General features: G+C 52.0%; 2 protein-coding genes across 9 annotated transcripts in view; both read left to right on the forward strand.

Annotated features, from left to right (window-relative positions):
- The first annotated feature begins 853 nt into the window (after nucleotides 1-853).
- On the forward strand, nucleotides 854-9,360 carry KCND1 (potassium voltage-gated channel subfamily D member 1). 3 transcript variants are annotated; one of them, XM_042241728.1, is made up of 7 exons: nucleotides 854-958; nucleotides 2,014-3,540; nucleotides 5,466-5,628; nucleotides 5,727-5,810; nucleotides 5,899-5,997; nucleotides 6,265-6,515; nucleotides 7,952-9,360. In XM_042241728.1, the coding sequence occupies exons 2-7, from the start codon at nucleotides 2,420-2,422 to the stop codon at nucleotides 8,178-8,180; spliced, it is 1,947 nt and encodes a 648-aa protein (XP_042097662.1). In that variant the 5' UTR covers nucleotides 854-958; nucleotides 2,014-2,419; the 3' UTR covers nucleotides 8,181-9,360. The 3 variants fall into 3 exon arrangements, with proteins under 3 accessions (XP_042097662.1, XP_042097663.1, XP_004022145.2); XM_042241729.1 differs by having other exon boundaries at nucleotides 2,299-3,540; XM_004022096.5 differs by having other exon boundaries at nucleotides 854-3,540.
- Nucleotides 9,361-12,011: 2,651 nt separating this feature from the next.
- The window catches only part of OTUD5 (OTU deubiquitinase 5), a 29,290-nt gene continuing 20,929 nt past the window's right edge, over nucleotides 12,012-20,372 (forward strand). For 4 of the 6 annotated variants that reach the window (XM_027963349.2, XM_027963350.2, XM_027963351.2 and 1 more), the window contains exon 1: nucleotides 12,012-13,373. In XM_027963349.2, coding sequence (XP_027819150.1) covers nucleotides 12,780-13,373 — 594 coding nt within the window. In that variant the 5' untranslated portion in view covers nucleotides 12,012-12,779. The remainder of the gene's footprint in view (nucleotides 13,374-20,372) is intronic. The other 2 variants (XM_027963352.2, XM_042242010.1) reach the window with 1 other exon arrangement.

Here is a 20,372-nt window from a genome sequence, read left to right on the forward strand (position 1 = left end):
GTGTGCCATGCCCCTCTCACATCACTCAATGTAATCTTCCCAATGACACTCATGTTGGGGTAACTCCATGGACAGCAAAGAAAACGATGAAAGTCACTTGCTCAAGGACACAAATCAGTGGCACAGCTGGGGTTTGAACCCACCCATGTCTCAGGCACTCTTGCTGCCCAGGAGCAGAGCCCTCTAGGGAAGGAGGCATGATTTGAGGCTCCTGGATGTGGACAAATGGGGGAGACTGCACCTCAGAGTGGAGACTGCCTGAGGGAGAGCGTGCTACCTGGCCTTGTCCCCGTCTGTACTCCTCTTATACTCGCACCCCTATTTCACATCTGAAAACGGAAGACAGTGCTCCAGTCCCACAGCAGGTGTCTTAGAGCTGGACTCTAACCTAGGACCGCCAAGGAGCAGCTTTGGGGGTTTGGCATCTAGAAAAATGCCCCCCCCACCAATCCCCCGCCTCCTCCAGCCTAGGGGGCAGGGTGGGGACACAGCGCTGCATCATTCCCCATGGCACTCTGCGCTCTGGGGCCATTAACCGATGCTTCCCCATCGATCGATCTGCTAAGTGCTGCTGATTCAGACGGGTGGGGGTGGGGGCCCTGGGGGCAGAGGGGGTAGATCTGGGCAGGAAGAGGGGTTAATCCAGGAAGGAGGTGGGGAGAATTGGCAAAGCTCCCTGCCACCCCCATTTTCCAGATGACGCGACTGAGGCCCAACCAGCTTTGTAGGAGGCGGAGTCTCCCCAGGGTCCTTCTCAGGCTGTCCTAGGGGAGGGGGCTCTGGGAGCCACAAGGCCCCTCCCTGCCTCTCCCTCCATCTCCCAGCAAGCTCAGAGGGGCGGGGAGAGAGAGCCAGAGGAGGTGGAGAACTCGGAGCAGCTCTGCAGAGGGGGGCAGGAGCTCCGGTGTTTGATACCCCCAGCCCCACCGCTGTTGCTGCTGCTGCAACGGGGACATAGGTGAGGACGGCCCTTGGGGAAGGGGGAGGGGGCCACCAAGAGTGCTGTCCTTGTCCTTGCCTGATCCAGCCCCCGTGCCCTAGCCCACCCTGGGACAGTCCCAAGGGTCCCGCTGGACCGTGTCCTTCCAGAGCCTGCTTCCAAGGACCCAGCCCCCTCCTCCTGCCTGTGCTGCCTTCTCCTCTCCCAGGCCCGGCTGTGGCTGCTTCTCCTCTTCCTCCTCCAGCTGCCAATGCTGCTTTTGCCGATGCCCAGCACACACCGCCAGCCCCTCGGGGTGTGGTTTCCCTAGACCAGCCCCCAACGGTAGGACGCAGCCTGATCCTAGCCTTCCCCGTGGGCCTCCTGCAAGGCCCAACAACCCCCTTCCTGAGACACACCCAACTTCCTTTCAACACCCCACCCCGTTCTCTAGTCCGTTTGGAGGGGGACCGCCCCCCCTTCCTCTTCGCCTTTTTTAATTCTCTGGGAGCTCCGGGGCTGTGCCCAACTTCCTTCCAATTGAGTCCCAGCCCTGAGGGGTTTCCCAGGTCCCTTCCCTCCCCCCAGAACTCTCGAGAGCGTGGACCAGGCTTTCTCAGCCCCACCAGATACCCTTCTCTCTCAGACACATCGGCCTTTGCAAAATAACCTGGCCCCATATCTCCCCTTTTAGATACCCCACCCCCTTCTCCAGCCCTGCTAGGGTCCCTACCTCTCCTTCCTTCCCTAGAACTCTTGTAGAGTGTGGACACACCACCCCCAGGCTGTTCTTGGCAGCTCTAGGCACTCAAGACACCTCTCAGCCTCTTTACAACTTCCTGGCTCTGTAGTCACCCCTTAGATGCACCAACCCCTTTCCTAGACCCACGAGGGGGCTCCAATCCCCTTATCTTCTCCCCAGAAGTCTTGAGAGTTTGGACGGCCCTCCTCAACTCTCTCAGACCCTCTACAATCCCCTTCCAGACACTCTCAGCCTCTTGCAAACACCTCTGGTTCTGTTTCTACCCCTCTGGATGCCCCAATCCTCTCTCCAAGCCCACTAACTGGTTCCAATTCCTTCTTCCTTCCCTCAGAATTCTTGAGAGTATGGACAACTCCCCAGTATTTCCTGCTCCTTCCTAGACATCCCCAGATATCTCTCAGAATCCTCTAGAGCTGTCTCAGTCTCTCTGAACCCTCCCTCGGATCCTTCTTGGCATCTGTAGATGCCCCCTTTCTGCTCCTTTCCATGTTCCCTAGCCCCTTCTTACCCTCTCAAGACACCCCCCTGGTCCCTCTAAGACCCTCTACATCCCCCCAAGCCCTTGCCCATCTCTCTATCTCTAGTTCCTCCTTCTGGTTCCTCTTGGCCTCTCTAGACACCCCCCAGTTTCCTTGTGAGAGTGGCCCAGGGCCTCTCCAAGCTTCCACCATCCTGGAGACAGCCACATTTTCCTAAAGGCTTCCCCCCAAGTCTCCGCGGGCCTGGGGCACGGCAGGATGGCGGCAGGCGTGGCCACCTGGCTGCCTTTCGCACGGGCAGCTGCTGTGGGCTGGTTGCCCCTGGCCCAGCAGCCCCTGCCCCCGGCGCCGGGGGTGAAGGCATCTCGAGGGGATGAGGTTCTGGTGGTGAATGTGAGCGGTCGGCGCTTTGAGACCTGGAAGAACACGCTGGACCGCTACCCAGACACTCTGCTGGGCAGTTCAGAGAAGGAATTCTTCTACGACGCCGACTCAGGCGAGTACTTCTTTGACCGCGACCCGGACATGTTCCGGCACGTGCTGAATTTCTACCGCACGGGCCGGCTGCACTGCCCGCGGCAGGAGTGCATCCAGGCCTTCGACGAAGAGCTGGCTTTCTATGGCCTGGTACCCGAGCTCGTGGGCGACTGCTGCCTCGAGGAGTACCGGGACCGCAAGAAAGAGAACGCCGAGCGCCTGGCAGAGGACGAGGAGGCCGAGCAGGCCGGGGACGGCCCAACGCTGCCGGCCGGCAGCTCCCTGCGGCAGCGGCTCTGGCGGGCCTTCGAGAACCCACATACGAGCACCGCAGCCCTTGTGTTCTACTACGTGACCGGCTTTTTCATTGCCGTGTCGGTCATTGCCAACGTGGTGGAGACCATTCCGTGCCGTGGCCCTACACGGCGGCCATCAAGGGAGCAGCCCTGTGGCGACCGCTTCCCACTGGCCTTTTTTTGTATGGACACGGCCTGTGTACTCATATTTACGGGTGAATACCTCCTGCGGCTGTTTGCTGCCCCCAGCCGTTGCCGCTTCCTGCGGAGTGTGATGAGCCTCATCGATGTGGTGGCCATCCTGCCCTACTACATTGGGCTCTTCATGCCCAAGAACGAGGATGTCTCAGGCGCCTTTGTCACCCTGCGGGTGTTCCGGGTGTTCCGCATCTTCAAGTTCTCCAGGCACTCACAGGGCTTGCGGATTCTGGGCTACACACTCAAGAGCTGTGCCTCTGAGCTGGGCTTTCTCCTCTTTTCCCTTACCATGGCCATCATCATATTCGCCACTGTTATGTTTTATGCTGAGAAGGGCACAAACAAGACCAACTTTACTAGCATCCCCGCGGCCTTCTGGTATACCATTGTCACCATGACCACACTTGGGTGAGTGCAGACCCTGTGTGGGGAGCTGCCCGGTCAATCAATTATACTCACCTTTTCTGTAAAATTAAAAAAGGTTAGATCAATGATCTCTTTCTCTATTTGAGCTCCAATCTGTCATCTGTAAAATTGAGGGAGTTGGATTAATCTCCAAATCCCTTCCACCTCTGACAATGCCTTTATTTTCCCTGTCAGTAGACTTGGATTCCTGGATGGTCTTAGCTGCACTGTTTCTGTTGACATTTCCCCCCCGGGCCAGTTTTCCCCTCTGCAAAATGAGAAATGATAACCCCTTCAACATCCAGATGGGCTTTCCTGGTGGCTCAGTTGGTAAAGCATCTGCCTGCAACATGAGAGACCTGGGTTTAATCCCTGGGTCGGGAAGATCCCCTGGAAAAAGAAATGGCAACCCCCTCCAGTACTCTTGCCTGGAAAATCCCATGGACAGAGGAGCCTAGTGGGCTACAGTCCATGGGGTCGCAAAGAGTCAGACGTGACTGAGCGACTTCACTTTCTTTCTTTCACCATCCAGGGTGGACTCAGTCACATTGTGAAAATTCTCATCATGTTTCTGGTGCAGGATAAATAGAAATTAGCTTTCTAGCCCCTCTTTTCCATCTTGAGGGCCCATGTCTCCCAACTCTTCAGATTCATCAGCTGTGTGGGGCAGTACCTTTGTGGCTTGGTGATTCCTTGATGTTTCCCCAGAACAAGATATTTTCAGTGTTTTTTTTTTTTTTTTTTTAGTCCTTGAGAGGAAATGGGATAAAAGCATCAGATGAAATCATCAAACTTATTTTATTCTTAAAGACTTTGTCTAGGGCAGATACTGTGATCCTTTTCTAAATCTCTATCACTGGGAATCGGTAGACAGTCGCTGCTTGGTATCTGTTGAGTGAATGCCTTAGGATTACTCAGTACCTTAGTAGAGGTACAAAAAGTTTATTTGAGGTTTCTAAGAAAAATTCTAGTTGGGGGTTCACGATTATATCGACAAATACTGAGCACCGAGAACAGGTTGGAACTGAGTATTTTGATATCTTTTTGTCCTATTCAGTCTTCACAACAACCCGGGGAGGGTGTCTCATAGTTGAGGACATAGTCTGACACATCACAGAGCCAGAATGGTCAAGTTGAAGAGACTTTTAAGTGAGTCAAAGGAAAGAAATAAGAAAGAAGTATCCTGGGAGTGGGAGAGGTTGCGGGGGGCAGGCACAGCCGGAGCAAAGGCCTAGAGGCTGAAGACTGCAGAGGCTGCGTTTCTGTGGAGCGGATCTGGTTCTGTGGTTAGAACAAAAGTACACTGTGTGATCTTGAGCAAATCAGTTATGGAACCTCTCTGAGCTTCACCCCCTCACCCCCAACCAGACAAGTTGGTAAGATTGGCTCTGCTCCATCTCCATCGGAGGGGGAGGGGCATGGTATGGAGAAAGAGAGGGAGGAGTTTCAAGACTCCCCCCTATTTTTTTCATATGAGGACAGTTTCAAGGCTTCCCCTGGGGGAATAAGAAGGGATCCTACCTAGAGAAGGTAAGACACACGAGAGCAACACCAACAGAGAACTGCTCCTACGACTCAGAGCCCTTTAGCTGACTTGTGGTGGTGGGACTCTGTCTGGGAGGCTATATTTACTGCCTGTGACTTCCTCCTTCTCTCCTATTCTGGGTATTAATAGATTTCTAGCTGACTCAAATGCCCAGTGCACAGCTTGGATGGGGGCAGCAGACAGTAGGGGCTGAGGGCCCATTTCTCACTTGACCCCTACTGGTGGCCAGGGAGGTCATTCCCTACAGTTTGCAGAGCAAGAAACTGAGAGTTTGAGTGCCTGGCCAGGGTTGCAGAGTGAGTCAGGTTGGATGGGATTGGGTGGGGGACTGAGGGGTGGGTGGGCATATTTCTTGACCTTGGCTTACCTCCCCTGGCCCCAGCTATGGAGATATGGTGCCCAGCACCATTGCTGGCAAGATTTTTGGATCCATCTGCTCACTCAGTGGCGTCTTGGTCATTGCCCTGCCTGTGCCAGTCATTGTGTCCAACTTTAGCCGCATCTACCACCAGAACCAGCGTGCTGACAAGCGCCGAGCACAGCAGGTAACTGCACCTTCCACCTGAGTACCTACTATTCCCCACACCCCAAGCCAGTCTCCTTTTGTTTGCCCGCCTGATCTTTTCTCCTCCTCTTTCTGTAGAAGGTGCGCCTGGCAAGGATTCGGTTGGCAAAGAGTGGTACCACCAATGCCTTCCTGCAGTACAAGCAGAATGGGAGCCTTGAGGTGGATAGGGGCTCAGATTGGGGTGAGAGGTGAGCAGCGACAGGAGGTGGAAGGGGCTGACCCTATCCCTCTGCTCTATCCACTCCAGGACAGTGGCGGTGGGGAGGAGCAGGCACTGTGTGTCAGGAACCGCTCTGCTTTCGAGCAGCAACATCACCACTTGCTGCATTGTCTAGAGAAGACGACGGTGAGGCCTAATGAGAGGTGGTATGGCAGAATGAAGGGGGTCCCTTTTCCACCAAGCTAGCTCCCTCCTGTAATGGGAGGCTTACTACTAACTGTAGAAATCACACAGGGCTTCCTGGAAGAGGCCCCAGTAGAGCTGAGTCTTGAAGGGTGGGCAGGGGAAGGGAAGAGAGAGCAACTGACAGAAAGGAATGGCCTGAGCAAGGGCCTGGGGGTGAGGTCAGTGTCTGTGTGGTGCCTTGTGATCATGCCTCCATTCTGCCCACAGTGCCATGAGTTCACGGACGAGTTAACCTTCAGCGAGGCCCTGGGTGCTGTCTCGCTGGGTAGTCGCACCAGCCGCAGCACTTCTGTGTCCTCCCAGCCAGTGGGAGCTGGCAGCCTGCTATCTTCTTGCTGCCCCCGCAGGGCCAAGCGTCGTGCCATCCGCCTTGCCAACTCCACTGCCTCGGTCAGCCGTGGTAGCATGCAGGAGCTGGACACACTGGCAGGGCTGCGGAGGAGCTCTGCCCCTCAGAGGTGAGGACCCCCACCTGCTGTGCCCCACTTTCCCCAGGGAAGCTCAGAGCTTGGACCACAGGATCTGAGATTTCATGACTGCAGATCTCGCCAGTCGAGCTCAAATCCAAACTCCTCCATGCTGGAAGTTTGCTTATCTTGTTTGGAACGCCTCATTTTTCATTTGCACTTTCAACAAACATTTATGAGCACCTACTGTATGCTAGGTACAGTTTGGGGCATTCTGGAGTTCATTTTAGTTTAGGAGTTTAGTTCAATTTAGGAGGTGAATAAAATAGACAGAAATCCTGACATTATGGAACTTATATTCTAGTGGGATGAGACAGTTAAAAAACAGAAGCACAGATGGTGCAGTGTGTTCTATTTATTTATTTATTTCTGGCTGCACTGTGTCTTCGTTGCTGCGCACTGGCTTTCTCTAGTTGCAGTGAGCAGGAGACTTGCTCTTCATTGTGGTGTTCAGGCTTCTCATTGTGGTGGCTTCTCTTGTTGTGGAGCAGAGTCTTCTAGGCACGTGGGTTTCAGTAGTTGCAGCACATGGGCTCAGCAGTTGCGGTGTGTGGGCTCCAGGGTGTGTGGGCTTCCACAGTTGCAGCACACAGCCTCAGTAGTTGTGGCTCATGGGCTTAGTTGCTCCACAGCCTGTGGAATCTTCCCGGACCAGGGATTGAACCTCTGTCCCCTGTATTGGCAGGTGGATTCTTATCCACAATGCAGTATGTTATGTGCCAAGGAGAAAAATAAATCAGGGATGGGGGATAGAGAGTGTAGAACAGGGTGTGATGCAAGTTTTAATAGTGTGGTTGGGGAAGGTTTTGCTGAGATGACATTGGGAGTTGAGCCCTGAAGGAAGAGAAGGAATGAGCCATGTGGATATCTAGAGAGAGCTTTCCAGGTAGAGCAAACAGTCTATGCAAAGACCAAGAGGCAGGAATGGGTCTGCAGATTAGAGGCACAACCAGGAAGCTTCTGCATGTAGAGTGGAGTGAGCGAAGGGAAGAGTGGGAGGAGGTAAAATCAGAAAAGAATAGGGACCAGATTGTGTCATCTTCCTGTAGACTGTTGTGAAGACTCTGACACTGTAAGGAGTAACCACGATAGAGAACACTTTTATGTGTGTGCTCATTGTGTTCCAGACACTATTCTGAGCACTTTGTACCATTTATTATCTTATTTAATCCCCACAACAACTCTCTGAGGTAGGAAATATTATTTCCATGCTCCAGATGAGAGAAGACAGTTTTAGAGTGGTTAAAGTGGGGTTAGGACTATTTGACTCTAGAGCACTCACTTGGCACCACCATAATTGAGGGTGCAGGGGAAGCACTGAGCTCAGGGCCAGGGACCCAACAGGCACTCAGTAAATGTCATGATTGCTGTGGCAAGTATTAAGATGACTTTTTAAGAACCTTCCATATTCCCACCCTTATCCACAGCCGCTCAAGCCTCAATGCCAAGCCCCATGACAGCTTTGACTTGACCTGCGACAGCCGGGACTTCGTGGCTGCCATCATCAGTATCCCCACCCCTCCTGCCAACACCCCAGATGAGAGCCAACCTTCCTCCCCTGGCGGTGGTGGTGGTGGGGCCAGCAGCACCCTCAGGAACTCCAGCCTGGGTACCCCTTGCCTCCTTCCCGAGACTGTCAAGATCTCTTCCCTATGACAGGCAGGCCTGCCCATCCAGAGTGCCCTCCCAATTCTTGGGGACTCCTTTCCAAAGCCATATTTGGGGAAGGTGGAGAGAAGGGCAGGCCTGGGGACCCCTTCTGCCCCCCCACTGAGAACTATGCAATGGAGTTTCATGGAATGGCCTACCTGGTGGGGAAATAGCCAGGGAATGGAAAACTTCCCCTACCCCAGACAGTTTCCCTTGTGGGAGCTGAAGTGCTGGGCTTCCTCAGACCCTCAACTTCCTTGCCCTAGCACACTGGGACTAGCCTCTCTACCCAAGCTGGCCTCCTGCATGCTCCTCCCCTCCCCAGTTCTGACACAAGAAGGAGAGGTGAGACTTCCTCTTCTCTCTGGCTGAGCTATGGAGGTTTGGGGGTTCAGAGAAGAGAACTCTCACTGATGATCTGGCCTCTAGAGGAAGACCCCACCCTCCACCAGGCCCAACAACTCCCAAACTCTGAAGCTTGGACTGCAACCACAGGTTTCATAGGCTGTGGTCTCAGCAGTGACCTGCCACCCCTAAACCTTGGCTGAGGGGTTAGGCTGCCTTTCCCCAAACACACAGATAGCACAAACACCAATCCCCTTCCCTGGCTGCTGGAAATGGGTCCCCACAACCCTGTCCTCCACTGGGTCACCAACAAACTCTAGCAATAGCAGCTGCTGCTGTGACATTATGCAAAGCCTCTGCCCAGTTTGCTGCAGCATTTACATCTGCCCTAATCACAGGGGCCACCTCTAACTATGCCTCCTTCTCTCTTCTCTGGTTTACCTCCTTCCTGGGTTGGGCTGGAGTCTGGACTGGCTGAGATAAAGGTCTGGCAGCCAGCAAGAACTGGGCTGTGTTTAGAGATCATGGGCTGACTCCATGTTCTTGGGCAGGAGTCCAGAAGTGTCAGGGACTGAGGCCCAGCTTATTCCTGAACTCTAGGAGTTGTAGGTGGCAGGAGAAACTTCTTGACCTCCTTCTCCAACCCCACAATGCCTTTTCACATATTCCGCTCTCTTCTCCCTCTTGGGTCACCTTCCAGAAGTCTCTGTCTGCTCTCAGGCTGAAATCTGGCATCATCTCAGGTTCCCTGTCCCCAGCACTGTCCCTGTGGAGTTGGTGGCTGACAAAGATGTAGTTTCCATCAGTCAATAAAACCCGAGAGGAGAGATGAGGATGAGCACCTCCTGGCTCTGTGGATTTGGGGCTGGGTTGGACTGGGAGGTTGAAAATACTCCAATTTCAATTCCTTTTAACTAGTAGAAGGGCTGTTGTGGGAAAAGTTATGGGAGGTGCATGGTTGCTGGTGTATTTTAGAAGACAGGAATCTAGGAGAAATGGAAGAGGATGCTTAGAAGAGGTAAATCTACAGCCAGTGAGACAGACTAGGAGATCCTGAGACATGCCCCATGAACATAATTTGCTCCAGCCCCCTCACTCACAGATAAAGAAACTGAGAACCAAGGCAGCACACACTTGCTTAGAGGAGACTTAAAACTAGGCTTCCTGGCAGCAAACAGCTTTGAATTAAACCCCGATGAAAAGCATCTCTCTGTTTGGCGAATTCCACTTCCTTGTGGATGTCCCCTACCTTTATTCTCTCTTTTGGGCCACTGGATATTCTAGACTAGTGTAACTGAGCTTTGTGAAGCACAGAGAAGACACCCCTTGGATTCAGGGTGACATGGATTCCAGTCCCTGGGTGAAAGGATCACTTATCTTCTCTTGCCTCAAGTTGCTAATCTGTGAAATAATCATTCATTTATGCACCAAATATTTATTAACTGCATATCATGTCCTAGCCCTAGGTGTACAAAAATGGGCAAACTAGACAGCTCTGATCTACAGGAATGAGTGTGGAAGGCAATTACAACATAGTGTAGTAGAACCAAGATTAATGGATGGCAGGAGAATCTAACCTGGCCGAATTAATGAATTGGAATTGGCCAGGCAAAAGACCAAAGAGTGGAACGTTTTAGGCAGAGGGAACAGCATGTTCAATGACCTGGAGGTTAGAGCACCAGCTCAGGGCCTTGGGAAACTGAAGTGGTTCAGCACAGCTGGTGAGAGTGTGAGGCTGTGACGGAGGTGAAGATATAGGCCAGATAACAAAAGGCCTTTGAAGCTATGATACAGATGTGGACTTCATCCTAAGGATAATGGGGACCTCTGAAGGCTTATAAACAGGAAAGTCATCCTGAGGTTTTTCAGAAGGATTATTCTGACTGTGGGGAGTGGATTACAGAGAACCAGTCTTGGAGGAAGAAAGTGATGAGGCTTTTGCAGTTGTCCAGCTGGCAGATGATAGTGGTTTAGACCAGGTAGGTGGCAGCAAGAGTTAGAAAGTTAAGAGATTGCAGAGACAGGATTGGCAAAACTTGGGGTTGACAGGTATGTGGGATTTGAGGAAGAGGAAACAGGGTTAACTCCCAGGTTTCTGTCTTGGGCAAAGTCTAGAGGGGGGTGCCATTCATTCATTGGCAAAAGGAACATCAAAGCTGTTGAATACACAGTGACAGGCACATAGTACTTGGTGAAGGTTGACTACAATTATTATCATAAGTTCACTTCTAGATGTATAGTGCTGGACAAATATTGGGTAAGTGAGATGGTCATGAGAAGATTCAGTGTGATAATTTGCATAGGCATTTGGCACAGTGCCCTAAACACAAGAAGCTCAGTAAACGTGAGTCTTCTCCTCCAATTTAGTCTCATAAGCAGAAAATACTATTATAGTCTTTATTACTGACACCTTTCAGGGAAGACCTTTAACTAGGGTTGGCATCTGAAGGGAGAAGGTTAGGTGGCACTGAAGAGAGTTATATGATGGCCTATTATATGGCTTGGCTCCTAACACTGGCAAGGAGCCCTCGCATCTCACAACACTTTCTTCGTTCATGAGCTCAACTCACCCCCATAACTAGAGGTAGTCTGGGAAGGCGTTATCATTCCTGTTTTACACATGGGTGAGCGACTTCACTTTCACTTTTCACTTTCATGCATTGGAGAAGGAAATGACAACCCACTCCAGTGTTCTTGCCTGGAGAGTCCCATGGACGGGGGAGCCTGGTGGGCTGCTGTCTATGGGGTCGCACAGAGTTGGACATGACTAAAGCGACTTAGCAGCAGCAGCAGCAGCAGCAGCAACCTCAAATTTGAGACACTGACTTCCTCAAGGTCATACAGTGGTAATGGTCCACATGTGCCTGGAACTGAGGTCTTCCTGACTCAAAAGGTTGGGGTCCTTTCCATTGCACCACAGTACAGACTAATTAGTGATGTGCCAGGCATTGCACCAAACCCTTTGCAAGGATTAACCTTTTATCTTAAATTGGGATTATCATTGCCATTTACAGAGAAGTAGAAATTAAGGATGGGGTGGGTATTAAATGACTTGTCAGAGATCACCCAGATTGAAGAGGCACAGCTAGGATTAGCTTGTAGTTCTCCATTCGTTCAGTAGCAGGTAAAATTCCTGCAGTAAAGACGCTGGCTGGTGACCGAGCTGGTTTATAAACATTGCTCGATTCAGGTAAACAGTTTCAGAGGAGGGGGAAAAAAAAGAAAAAAAATTATGTGCCGCGCCTGCGCGCTAGCCACGGAGGCGGGGAGGTCAACGCGAGGGCGAGTGTACGCGGATGCCAGAGAGGGCGTGTTTGCTTCCCAAACACCCACTTGTCCCCACGATGCATGTCTGTCCCAAGGTTGGCCCGTCCGACTTGAGTGGTGGCATCTCTTAACCAATCACCGCGGAACTCGGCCTGTTGCCAGGGTGAGGCGGCGCCCGCCTCTCCACCGGATGTGAATTTGTAGGTGGGTGGAACCGGAATTGACGCTTCAAGGGCTAGCTAAGCTCTGGGAGTGTTGATATTTTTGCAGTCAGTCCGGCTGACTTCGGCCAACTTAAAAGCCTGGAAGGGAGGCGACTTTAAACTTGTGCGTGGGCAAGCCACGCTATTCTGTCGCAGTGCCCGCGCCTGCGAGCCAGAGCCTCGGGGAAAGAAGAGCCGGACGGAACCAGTGAAGGGAAAGGCAAGGAACAAGGGTGCCGACTTTGACTGAAATCTGAGACGGAGGGCAGGGGAGGGCGACGTCCGCTTCTGATTGGCCCGTGGTCATCATCGAACACCCACGCAACCGCTTCGATTGGTTGGTGCTCGCAATTGTTGTGGCGGCGGCGAAGATTTTGCCCACGTACTTCCGAACAAGAGGCGGGGCTGTGCCCCGGCGCGCCTGCGCAACGTTCCAGGCCCCACCCGGTAGTTCAAGAACCTGCGAGGGGGCGGGGCGAAGAGGTGCTTGTTTTGGTTCTGTTTCCTTTGAAGCCGTAGGCCGGAACGAGCGTAGCAATAAAGTTGTTGGACTTGGAGAGGCTACGACAAGCTCGCCGCGGTGCCTTAATCTTGGACTTCACATCCGGGTTCTCCTGCCGCGTGACCCGCGTTCCGCCGACGGTTCGAGAACCGGTGCAGCGAGCTCTTTATCCGGGTCCCGGCGATCCCGTCGTCCTTCGCGCACCACTGTAGCCCCCCCCACCCCATCCGGGTCCTCTCCCAGCGTCCCCCGCGGCGGGTTTGCTGGGGGCTACTCGGCGGTGCCGCCATGACTATTCTCCCCAAAAAGAAGCCGCCGCCTCCCGACGGCGACCCCGCCAACGAGCCGCCGCCGCCCGGACCGCTGCCCCCGGCGCCTCGCCGCGGCGGGGGTGTAGGCGTGGGCGGCGGCGGCACGGGTGTGGGCGGCGGCGACCGCGACCGTGACTCGGGCGTCGTGGGGGCCCGTCCCCGGGCTTCGCCACCGCCTCAAGGCCCTCTTCCAGGGCCACCGGGTGCGCTTCACCGCTGGGCGCTGGCCGTGCCGCCTGGCGCCGTGGCGGGTCCTCGGCCACAGCAGGCCTCTCCACCTCCTTGCGGGGGCCCCGGAGGTCCCGGCGGCGGTCCTGGTGATGCGTTGGGTACAGCAGCGACGGGCGTGGGCGCGGCGGGTGTGGTGGTGGGCGTGGGCGGTGCCGTGGGTGTGGGCGGCTGCTGCTCAGGGCCGGGTCACAGCAAGCGGCGGCGTCAGGCCCCCGGGGTTGGTGCGGTTGGCGGGGGCAGTCCTGAGCGTGAGGAGGTCGGCGCAGGTTACAACAGTGAGGATGAATATGAAGCGGCTGCAGCGCGTATAGAGGCCATGGACCCCGCCACCGTCGAGCAGGTATGGGCATTGGGATGGGGGAGGTGAGTGAGTGTGGTGGACGGGATCCCTAGACTGGCTAGGAACCCAAGGAAGGCTGTTTGAGCCTGCTCCAAGGGGCCTATGTCTTTTCTCTTGAGTCTGGCACTCTTCCCTGGTGATGGGGTTGCGATATACTCTCCCACCCCGCCCCCCCCCCCCCCCCCAGGGATTTGGGATTAGCGGCCCCAGATAAGATGGAGGATTTAAAGATGGAGTCTGTGGTCTCTTCTAGGACCCATAGTTGATTGTGGGCCCTGGGGCCTCATCGTGTAGGGCCAGTAGGTAGGCACTCCCCAGGAGAGACAGGCAAGGAGAGTCTCGTGACTCTCCAAAGGACCTTGGTTTGTGTTTGGTGACTTGAAATTTCTTTTCCCCTGGAATGAGATTCTTAAGATTCCTCCTCCTGGGAATACAAGTAAGGTGGCTACCTCAGAGATACGAGTGTCCCCAGGATACCTAAATCCTTTTCAGGGGTCTGAGACACTATATAGGACAACCCTTTCTCCTCCTCAGGGGGATACAGCACAGGACCATGCAGCAGTGGAGTCTGAGACTCCCTTTTCTAGAAGTCAGGGACCTCACACACACACACACACACACACACACACACACACATACATATTCTCCTATGATCTCTTTCCACTTGAGTACTAGGATCAAAACCAACACCCTGGGACCAAAAACTCTACTAGGGTACATGAGATTCATCCCTTTCTAAGTGACAGGGGTCTGTGCTTTCTCTAAGGGATCTGAGACCTCCTTGGAGACAAGAGTCTGAATCTTTCTCTAGGAGCTTAAGCTTTTTTTAAGGGCTGGACACGCCTCCCCCAAGCTTAAACCTTTCTTCAAGAAAATGAGACTCACTGTTTTGTATACTGGAGCCTAGGATTCCCCCTGCTTATAGACTGGGCTTTTAGGTCTGAAGCCCTCTTCAGGAAATTGATATCCTCCTCAAAGGTCTCTAGGGGACTTTACTACTCAGGGACTGGTCTGAGTATTCTCTTTGGGCATCTGAGACCCACTGTGCCAAGGATTCTTGCGCTTTCCCTCAAGGATAAGAGATGCATACATACCTCACTAACTGGCATGTCTCTAGAGATGAGGTCCACGCTTCCCCCTCAAGGAACTTAAGGCACTCCTTGGGAGCAGGAGGTCTCCCAGGACCAGAATTGAGCCCTGAGACCTTTCCCTTGGGGCATGGATAGAGTCCCTCTGGAATAGGGTTCTGCATCTCCCATCATGAGTTTGACTTTGCCTCGGGTTCATGAGAGACACCTCCCCCACCTTAGGACCTGATTAACTGAACCTACCCTGAAAGAACTGTCCCCTCACTTAAAACAGCATATGTGTACCCTAGTCTTAAGAGGCCTTTTGCGGTCATAAAATTTCCTGCCTTGGGGACTTGAGCCTAAGCCCACCTTCCACTTTGAACTGAATCCTTCTGGCTGCTCATTCCCCTTGGGGACATGGGTAAGATGGGATTCTGAGGGAAGCAGTCTGAATCTCCTCCCAGGGGTCTGAGCTTCCCCTCTGGGACAAGAGATCCTTTCCATTAGGGAGGGGCTTGAGCTCCCCTCTTCGGTATGAGGCTCTCCCTCCCTCCCCAACCAGACAATCCTTTCTCATCTGGGAGAAGGATATGATGTCACCACAGTGTAGCCTGAGGCCACCCCTTATTGGACAGAGGACCTGGATGCTTTTCACAATCATAAGAATTGCCTGTCTGAGCCAGCTCAGACTAGGAAGTCCCCCTTACTTTCTATGAGAAGGTTGTCAGGGACATGAGGACTGAGAAAGAACTCCTATTCTCAAGAACTAGGAGGATTCAGCTATGCTTCTAATTTTCTGGATCCTAGAAGTATTCTGAGTTTCGTGAATAGCTTTCAATAGCTTTTTTCTTCCAGAGGAAGGGAAGGGGTTTGGGACATCCCCACTGCAGGGGATTCTCCACCCACACTCTTTCCCCACTGGGCTCAGGTAAATCTTTCTATTCTTCACAGGGGCCAAGGCCTTGTCTTGAGCCCCTATCCTTGTTCCCTTTTCATCCATTACTACTTCTCCTGGCAGGATGAATCATCTGCCAGGGTCTGGACCAGGAGTTGTTTCTTCTCTCGCTGGTCGTGATAAAGTGTGCTTTTTCTTTTCCTTATTTTCCACAGAAATAAGGAGTTTCAGGGACAGAGAAAGTCATGTGCCACCATGGTGACTAGAAAGACACCTCCTTACATCCCCTTTGTCATCTCTTAGGCTAGGAGTTCTTCCCTTCTATTGTCCCCATAAGAACATGGAAGTAAAACTGTATGGTTGCATGATCCCTTCCCTTCCCAGTGACAGAGGGGAGGTTTCATGTTCTCCTCACTTTTTGGGACAAAAGGGCAAAGAAGATGCTTCTTGCCTCACCTAATTCAACTAGGGGATGAAAACGCGAGCGATTATTCCTGCTGCCCTAGGCCTGAACCATCACTGGGGCCATTTGTGACCTAGAGGGCCATTTAGACCCTGGGGAAAGGGGAGAGTTGTTGAGAAGGAGTCCACATAGTGACTGTGGTCCTTGTTGTGACTACCCAGATTTCCTGTCTGACCTGGTGCTGTTACTGCATCTACTGCCTTTAGGAGCCCTTTTGACACCCCAGAGGTCCCAGTACTAGGAAGGTGGTGGTGTCAGGGATTTCCTTTCCTAGGTATGGCTGCCTGCCAGAGTCTCCCCTATGAAAAGAATGACTTGAGAGGGTCCTGAGCTTGAGGACCCCACAGAGCATTTTGAGAAGGGGGCCTGTGTGCTGAGATGTGGAAGAAGGTGGACCTGGCACTGTAGCCAAGCTGCCAGGTTTCCCATTCTGGCTCTGCTGGGGCTTTTCTGGATAAACCAGAATTGTTCTGCCTGTGCTTCCTGGGCCACAGTTTTCTCATTGGTCAGGTAAAAGCTGGTGGGGCATTGTTTAACTTTGGGATTTCAGGGAGCTCACACCAAAGCCCTTTGGGCCTGGAGGTGATAGGGTATGGTAGGTGTCTTTCAAGAAAGAACTGGGTTCCTCCCCTGCTCTTCTGTTCCCTCTCAGCCATCCAAGCTTGGTGGTCAGGACAAAGAGTCTGGTAAGTGTGAGGCTCAGGGTTGGCCTCAGTGATTTTTGTGGCCAGCTAGCTTGGGGGTTGTTAGGAGGCCTGTTGGATGGTGTGGAGGTAGGGTTGTGTGTAGAAAAAGTTTAGGCTTTGGACCTGACGGGTCTGACTTCAAATCCTAGGACTCCTGCTTAGCTGCCAGAAGTACATCCATGCCCAGGGTTATTGACTGATTATCTGACCTTGCCTACCTTGAACCTTGGCTGATTTTTCTTCTGCAGTTTCCCCAGGATCATCTGGGTTTTTCCTAGGAGCCTTTGCAACAACTTCATTTGGCACCTATGAACCTGCTGATTCCTCTGATCAGGAAGCAGAGTGGTATAGCAGCAAATGGCTGGACTTGGCCTGGGGGTCTGGGTTTGAGTCTTGTATCTTCTGCAGTTACTTTTTCTGGGTCTCAGTTTCTCCATCCATAAAATGGGTAGTGATGAGGAAAGATGTTGTACTCATTGTAATCTCTTTAATTCCCTGCTCCCTACTCCCCTCATCCATTGTGAAAGTTTTGAGTGGGGCTCCTTGGCTTATGGGGGTATGCTATGAAGTTTTAAGCACTTACCAGCTTCCCTCTGCCCAGCCAGTGCTGTAGGCCTTTGTGTGTGTGTGTTTAACAGCTTTATTGAGACATCATTCACACATCATGCAATTCACCAGTTTAAAGTGTACAATTCAGTGGCTTTTAGTGTATTCACAGAATTTTGCATCTGTCATCACAATCAGTCCCTTTTAGAACATTTTCTTCATCTCAGGAAGAAACCCTGCATCATCATCATCCCCTCTCCCTTCATCCCTTCTCAGCCTCTGGCAACCACTCATTTACTTTTGTCTTGATTGATTGGTCTTTTCTGTACATTGCATATAAATGGAATCATACACCATGCAGTCCTTTGTGACTTCATTTCTTTCACTTAACGTAATGTTTTCAGGGTTCATCCATGTTGTAGCATGCATCAGGACTTCATTTATTTTTGTTGAAGAATAATAGCATCTTCATTTTTAAAAAAATATTTTTATTTTTTGACTGCACCCCGTCTTAGTTGTGTCATGTGGGATCTGGTTCCCTTGCCAGGGATTGAACGTGGGCCCCCTATATTGGGAGTGCAGTCTTAGCCATTGAACCACCAGGAAAGTCCCCTGCATCTTTGTTTTTTAATTATTCCCTCCCCCCTTCAGTGGCCTAGTAGTAGGTTTGGGGTCTTGCTCTTTTGTGATTCCTCTGCCCTGGAGAGCTTCTGTTAGTCCTTAAAGAGCAGTGTGTTGTCTGTATTTCTCACTGGATGGGTTGGTTATGTTTAGCCCGTGGAGCAGAGCCAGTGTTCTGGGTGTTTTGGGGGAGAGAGGGGTGGTCTTGGCACCAGACTTGCTGGGACAGAGCTGTGTAGTCCAGAATACTAAAAACCTCTTGGCTGTGGGCTCTTCCTAGACATCTGTCTGTCCATGAGCTACCACTGCTGCTGCCATCTCCTCCTGCCTCCTCGTTTCATTGGCAACTCATTCATCGATAGACAGGGTCAGCAGCTTCCCAGGCTAGGAGGGGGGCTTCCAGGCCCTTGCAGCTTTAATTCTAACCCTTTCCCTGGTCGTGGGATGCAGCTGAGGTGGATCCTATGGGGTGGGAGCCATGCCATGTTGCCTCACAGTTCACACCAGGGAGTGCTACAGGGGTGTTATATTTGTGTCCTGTGGCTGCTGTGACAAATTACCACAAACTTGGCAGTTTAAAACAGCAGAAATTTATTCTTTCTTTCTTCTGGAGGCCAAAATTTCAAAGTCAATTCCACTGGGTCAAAATCAAGGCATTGGCAGGGCCAAACTTCTTCCAGAGTCTCTAGGGGAGAATCCAGTCCTCTTCCAGCTTCTGGCGGCTGCTACCATTCCTTAGTTTCTGACTGCATCACTCTGACCTCTGCCTGGCTTCTCTGTGTATGGGCGGTCTCTCCTGGCTGTGTCAGATCCTCCTCTGCTGTCCTAAGGACACTTGAAATTGCATTGCATTTAGGTCCTACCCTACTCCAAGATAATCTCCCATCACAAGATGCTTAACCACATTTGCAAAGACCCTTTTTCCTTGTAATATTTACAGGTCCTAGGGATTAGGGCCTGATATTTTTGGGTGGTCGTTATTCAGGGATGTTCTTGTTTCCCTTCAGGGCAAGGAAGGGAACTCATTAAGTGCTGTCATACTGAAGTGAACTGAAGTCATTCAGTCGTGTCCGACTCTTTGCGACTCCATGGACTGTAGCCTACCAGGCTCCTCTGTCCGTGGGATTTTCCAGGCAGTAGTACTGGAGTGGATTGCCATTTCCTTCTCCAGAGGATCTTCCTGACCCAGGGATCGAACCTGGGTTTCCCGCGTTGTAGACAGATGCTTAACCCTCTGAGCCACTAGGGAAGTACTGAACAGTCTTGTAATATTTGAGTCTGCCCAGTATCCCTGTTATTGGGAGGCTTGTTAGCCCATTTTACAGATAGGAAAACTGGCTCAGAGCAGTTAATCACTGACTAATAATTGTTGGAGTTGGATTGGAACCTACGTCAGTTGGGTCCCACAGGCTGCTTCAACTTCTCTTGAACCTTTGAAGTAGTAGGTTACAGTTTTGTACCTCAGATGCCGTCGTGTCAGAGAGCTTTACCGAGCCCCATTTTGGAGGCTCAGAGATGTGGAGGGAGTCGCCCTCAGGTTCAGCAGTGGGCTTGCAAGATTCAGGGTCTGGACTTTTTAATTTTAATTTTTTATTATTTTGGCCATGCCATGCCTCATGAAGGATCTTAGTCCCCTGACAAGGGATTGAACCCATGTTCCCTGTAGAGTTTTAACCACTGGACCACCAGTGAAATCCCAGGGTCTGGACTTGACTTTCTTAGGCCAGGGCATTGATGTAGCTTATGGCTGGGCCTGCTCCCACCTCTTACTTCCGCCAACCCTTCCTTCCTGGGCCATTTTCCTAAACAGCATCCAAGTTGGCATCTTCTTTGGAGGCTCCTGTCTAGTTGGGGAAAGGAAAAGACTGTTTGGATCTCTTGGGATTCTAAGCTCTCTTTGAAGCCCAGGACCATGACCTCCCTGTTTTCTCCCCACAGCGGGAGAGAAGGGGTTTCAGCCAGAGCCTGCTCCAAAGGCTGCTGGTGCCAAAGGCAGTGGGTGACTAGTTGTCTGGCCTCCATATCCAGGCCCAGATGCCAGTCTGGCTGCCCCAGGACCAAAGCCTTGCTTGTGCGAGGGGAACACGCAGGCCTTCTCCACTTTTAAGGACAAATCAGGATTTTCCCAAATGGGCTGCCAGGTGTGTTTCCATGCTGTGATTCATGAAGCTTTTCTTGTTGCCTCTGCACTAGGCTTTGCTGATACCCGAATCCCAGTTCCTTTCTGCCTTTATAAAATGAAGATAATGCTTCCTGCCACCTGAGCTGTGGTGAGGACAGTTAAATGAGATTACCTTTTGCATCTGGCAGCTGGCATGGTAGGCATTTGGCTAATAGGAATTCATCTTTTTTTTCCTGGCTCTCCCCTGCTTACTTGCCTAGTCCTCTCCAGGACTTTAGCTCTACTGGACTTATTGTTGGGTCTCTGGCATCCCTGGAATTACAGAAGTGATTACTAAGCATTTCTGGAGGTCTTGATATTTTACTTCTTTACTCAGGTGGCACCTTCTCTCAGATGCCAGGCTTAATGACTGACCCAGGTCCCTTGCTCTGTTTCACAGTGACCCTGTGTTCACCTCTTTTAAAGCCCTGCTCACACTTGTGTGTGGACATTGCCTATTTCCCCACCCCCTAGTAGTTTATGAATTTATCATGGTTGAGACCAAATCTGATTCATTTTTCTGTCCTCATTGCCAGCCCAGGGTCTGACTTAGTAGC

The sequence above is a fragment of the Ovis aries genome, chromosome X (genome assembly GCF_016772045.2).
Source record: "Ovis aries strain OAR_USU_Benz2616 breed Rambouillet chromosome X, ARS-UI_Ramb_v3.0, whole genome shotgun sequence".
In the NCBI taxonomy this organism is placed as follows: Eukaryota; Metazoa; Chordata; class Mammalia; order Artiodactyla; family Bovidae; genus Ovis; species Ovis aries.

What these genes read in the sequence shown, in the direction of transcription:
- KCND1 (XM_004022096.5), top strand. Translation starts at nt 2,420, where the DNA reads ATGGCGGCAGGCGTGGCCACCTGGCTGCCTTTCGCACGGGCAGCTGCT. An exon ending in ACAAGCGCCGAGCACAGCAG is followed by an intron (nt 5,629 to 5,726) that starts GTAACTGCACCT and finishes CTCTTTCTGTAG; the next exon opens with AAGGTGCGCCTGGCAAGGAT. An exon ending in AGCAGAATGGGAGCCTTGAG is followed by an intron (nt 5,811 to 5,898) that starts GTGGATAGGGGC and finishes TATCCACTCCAG; the next exon opens with GACAGTGGCGGTGGGGAGGA.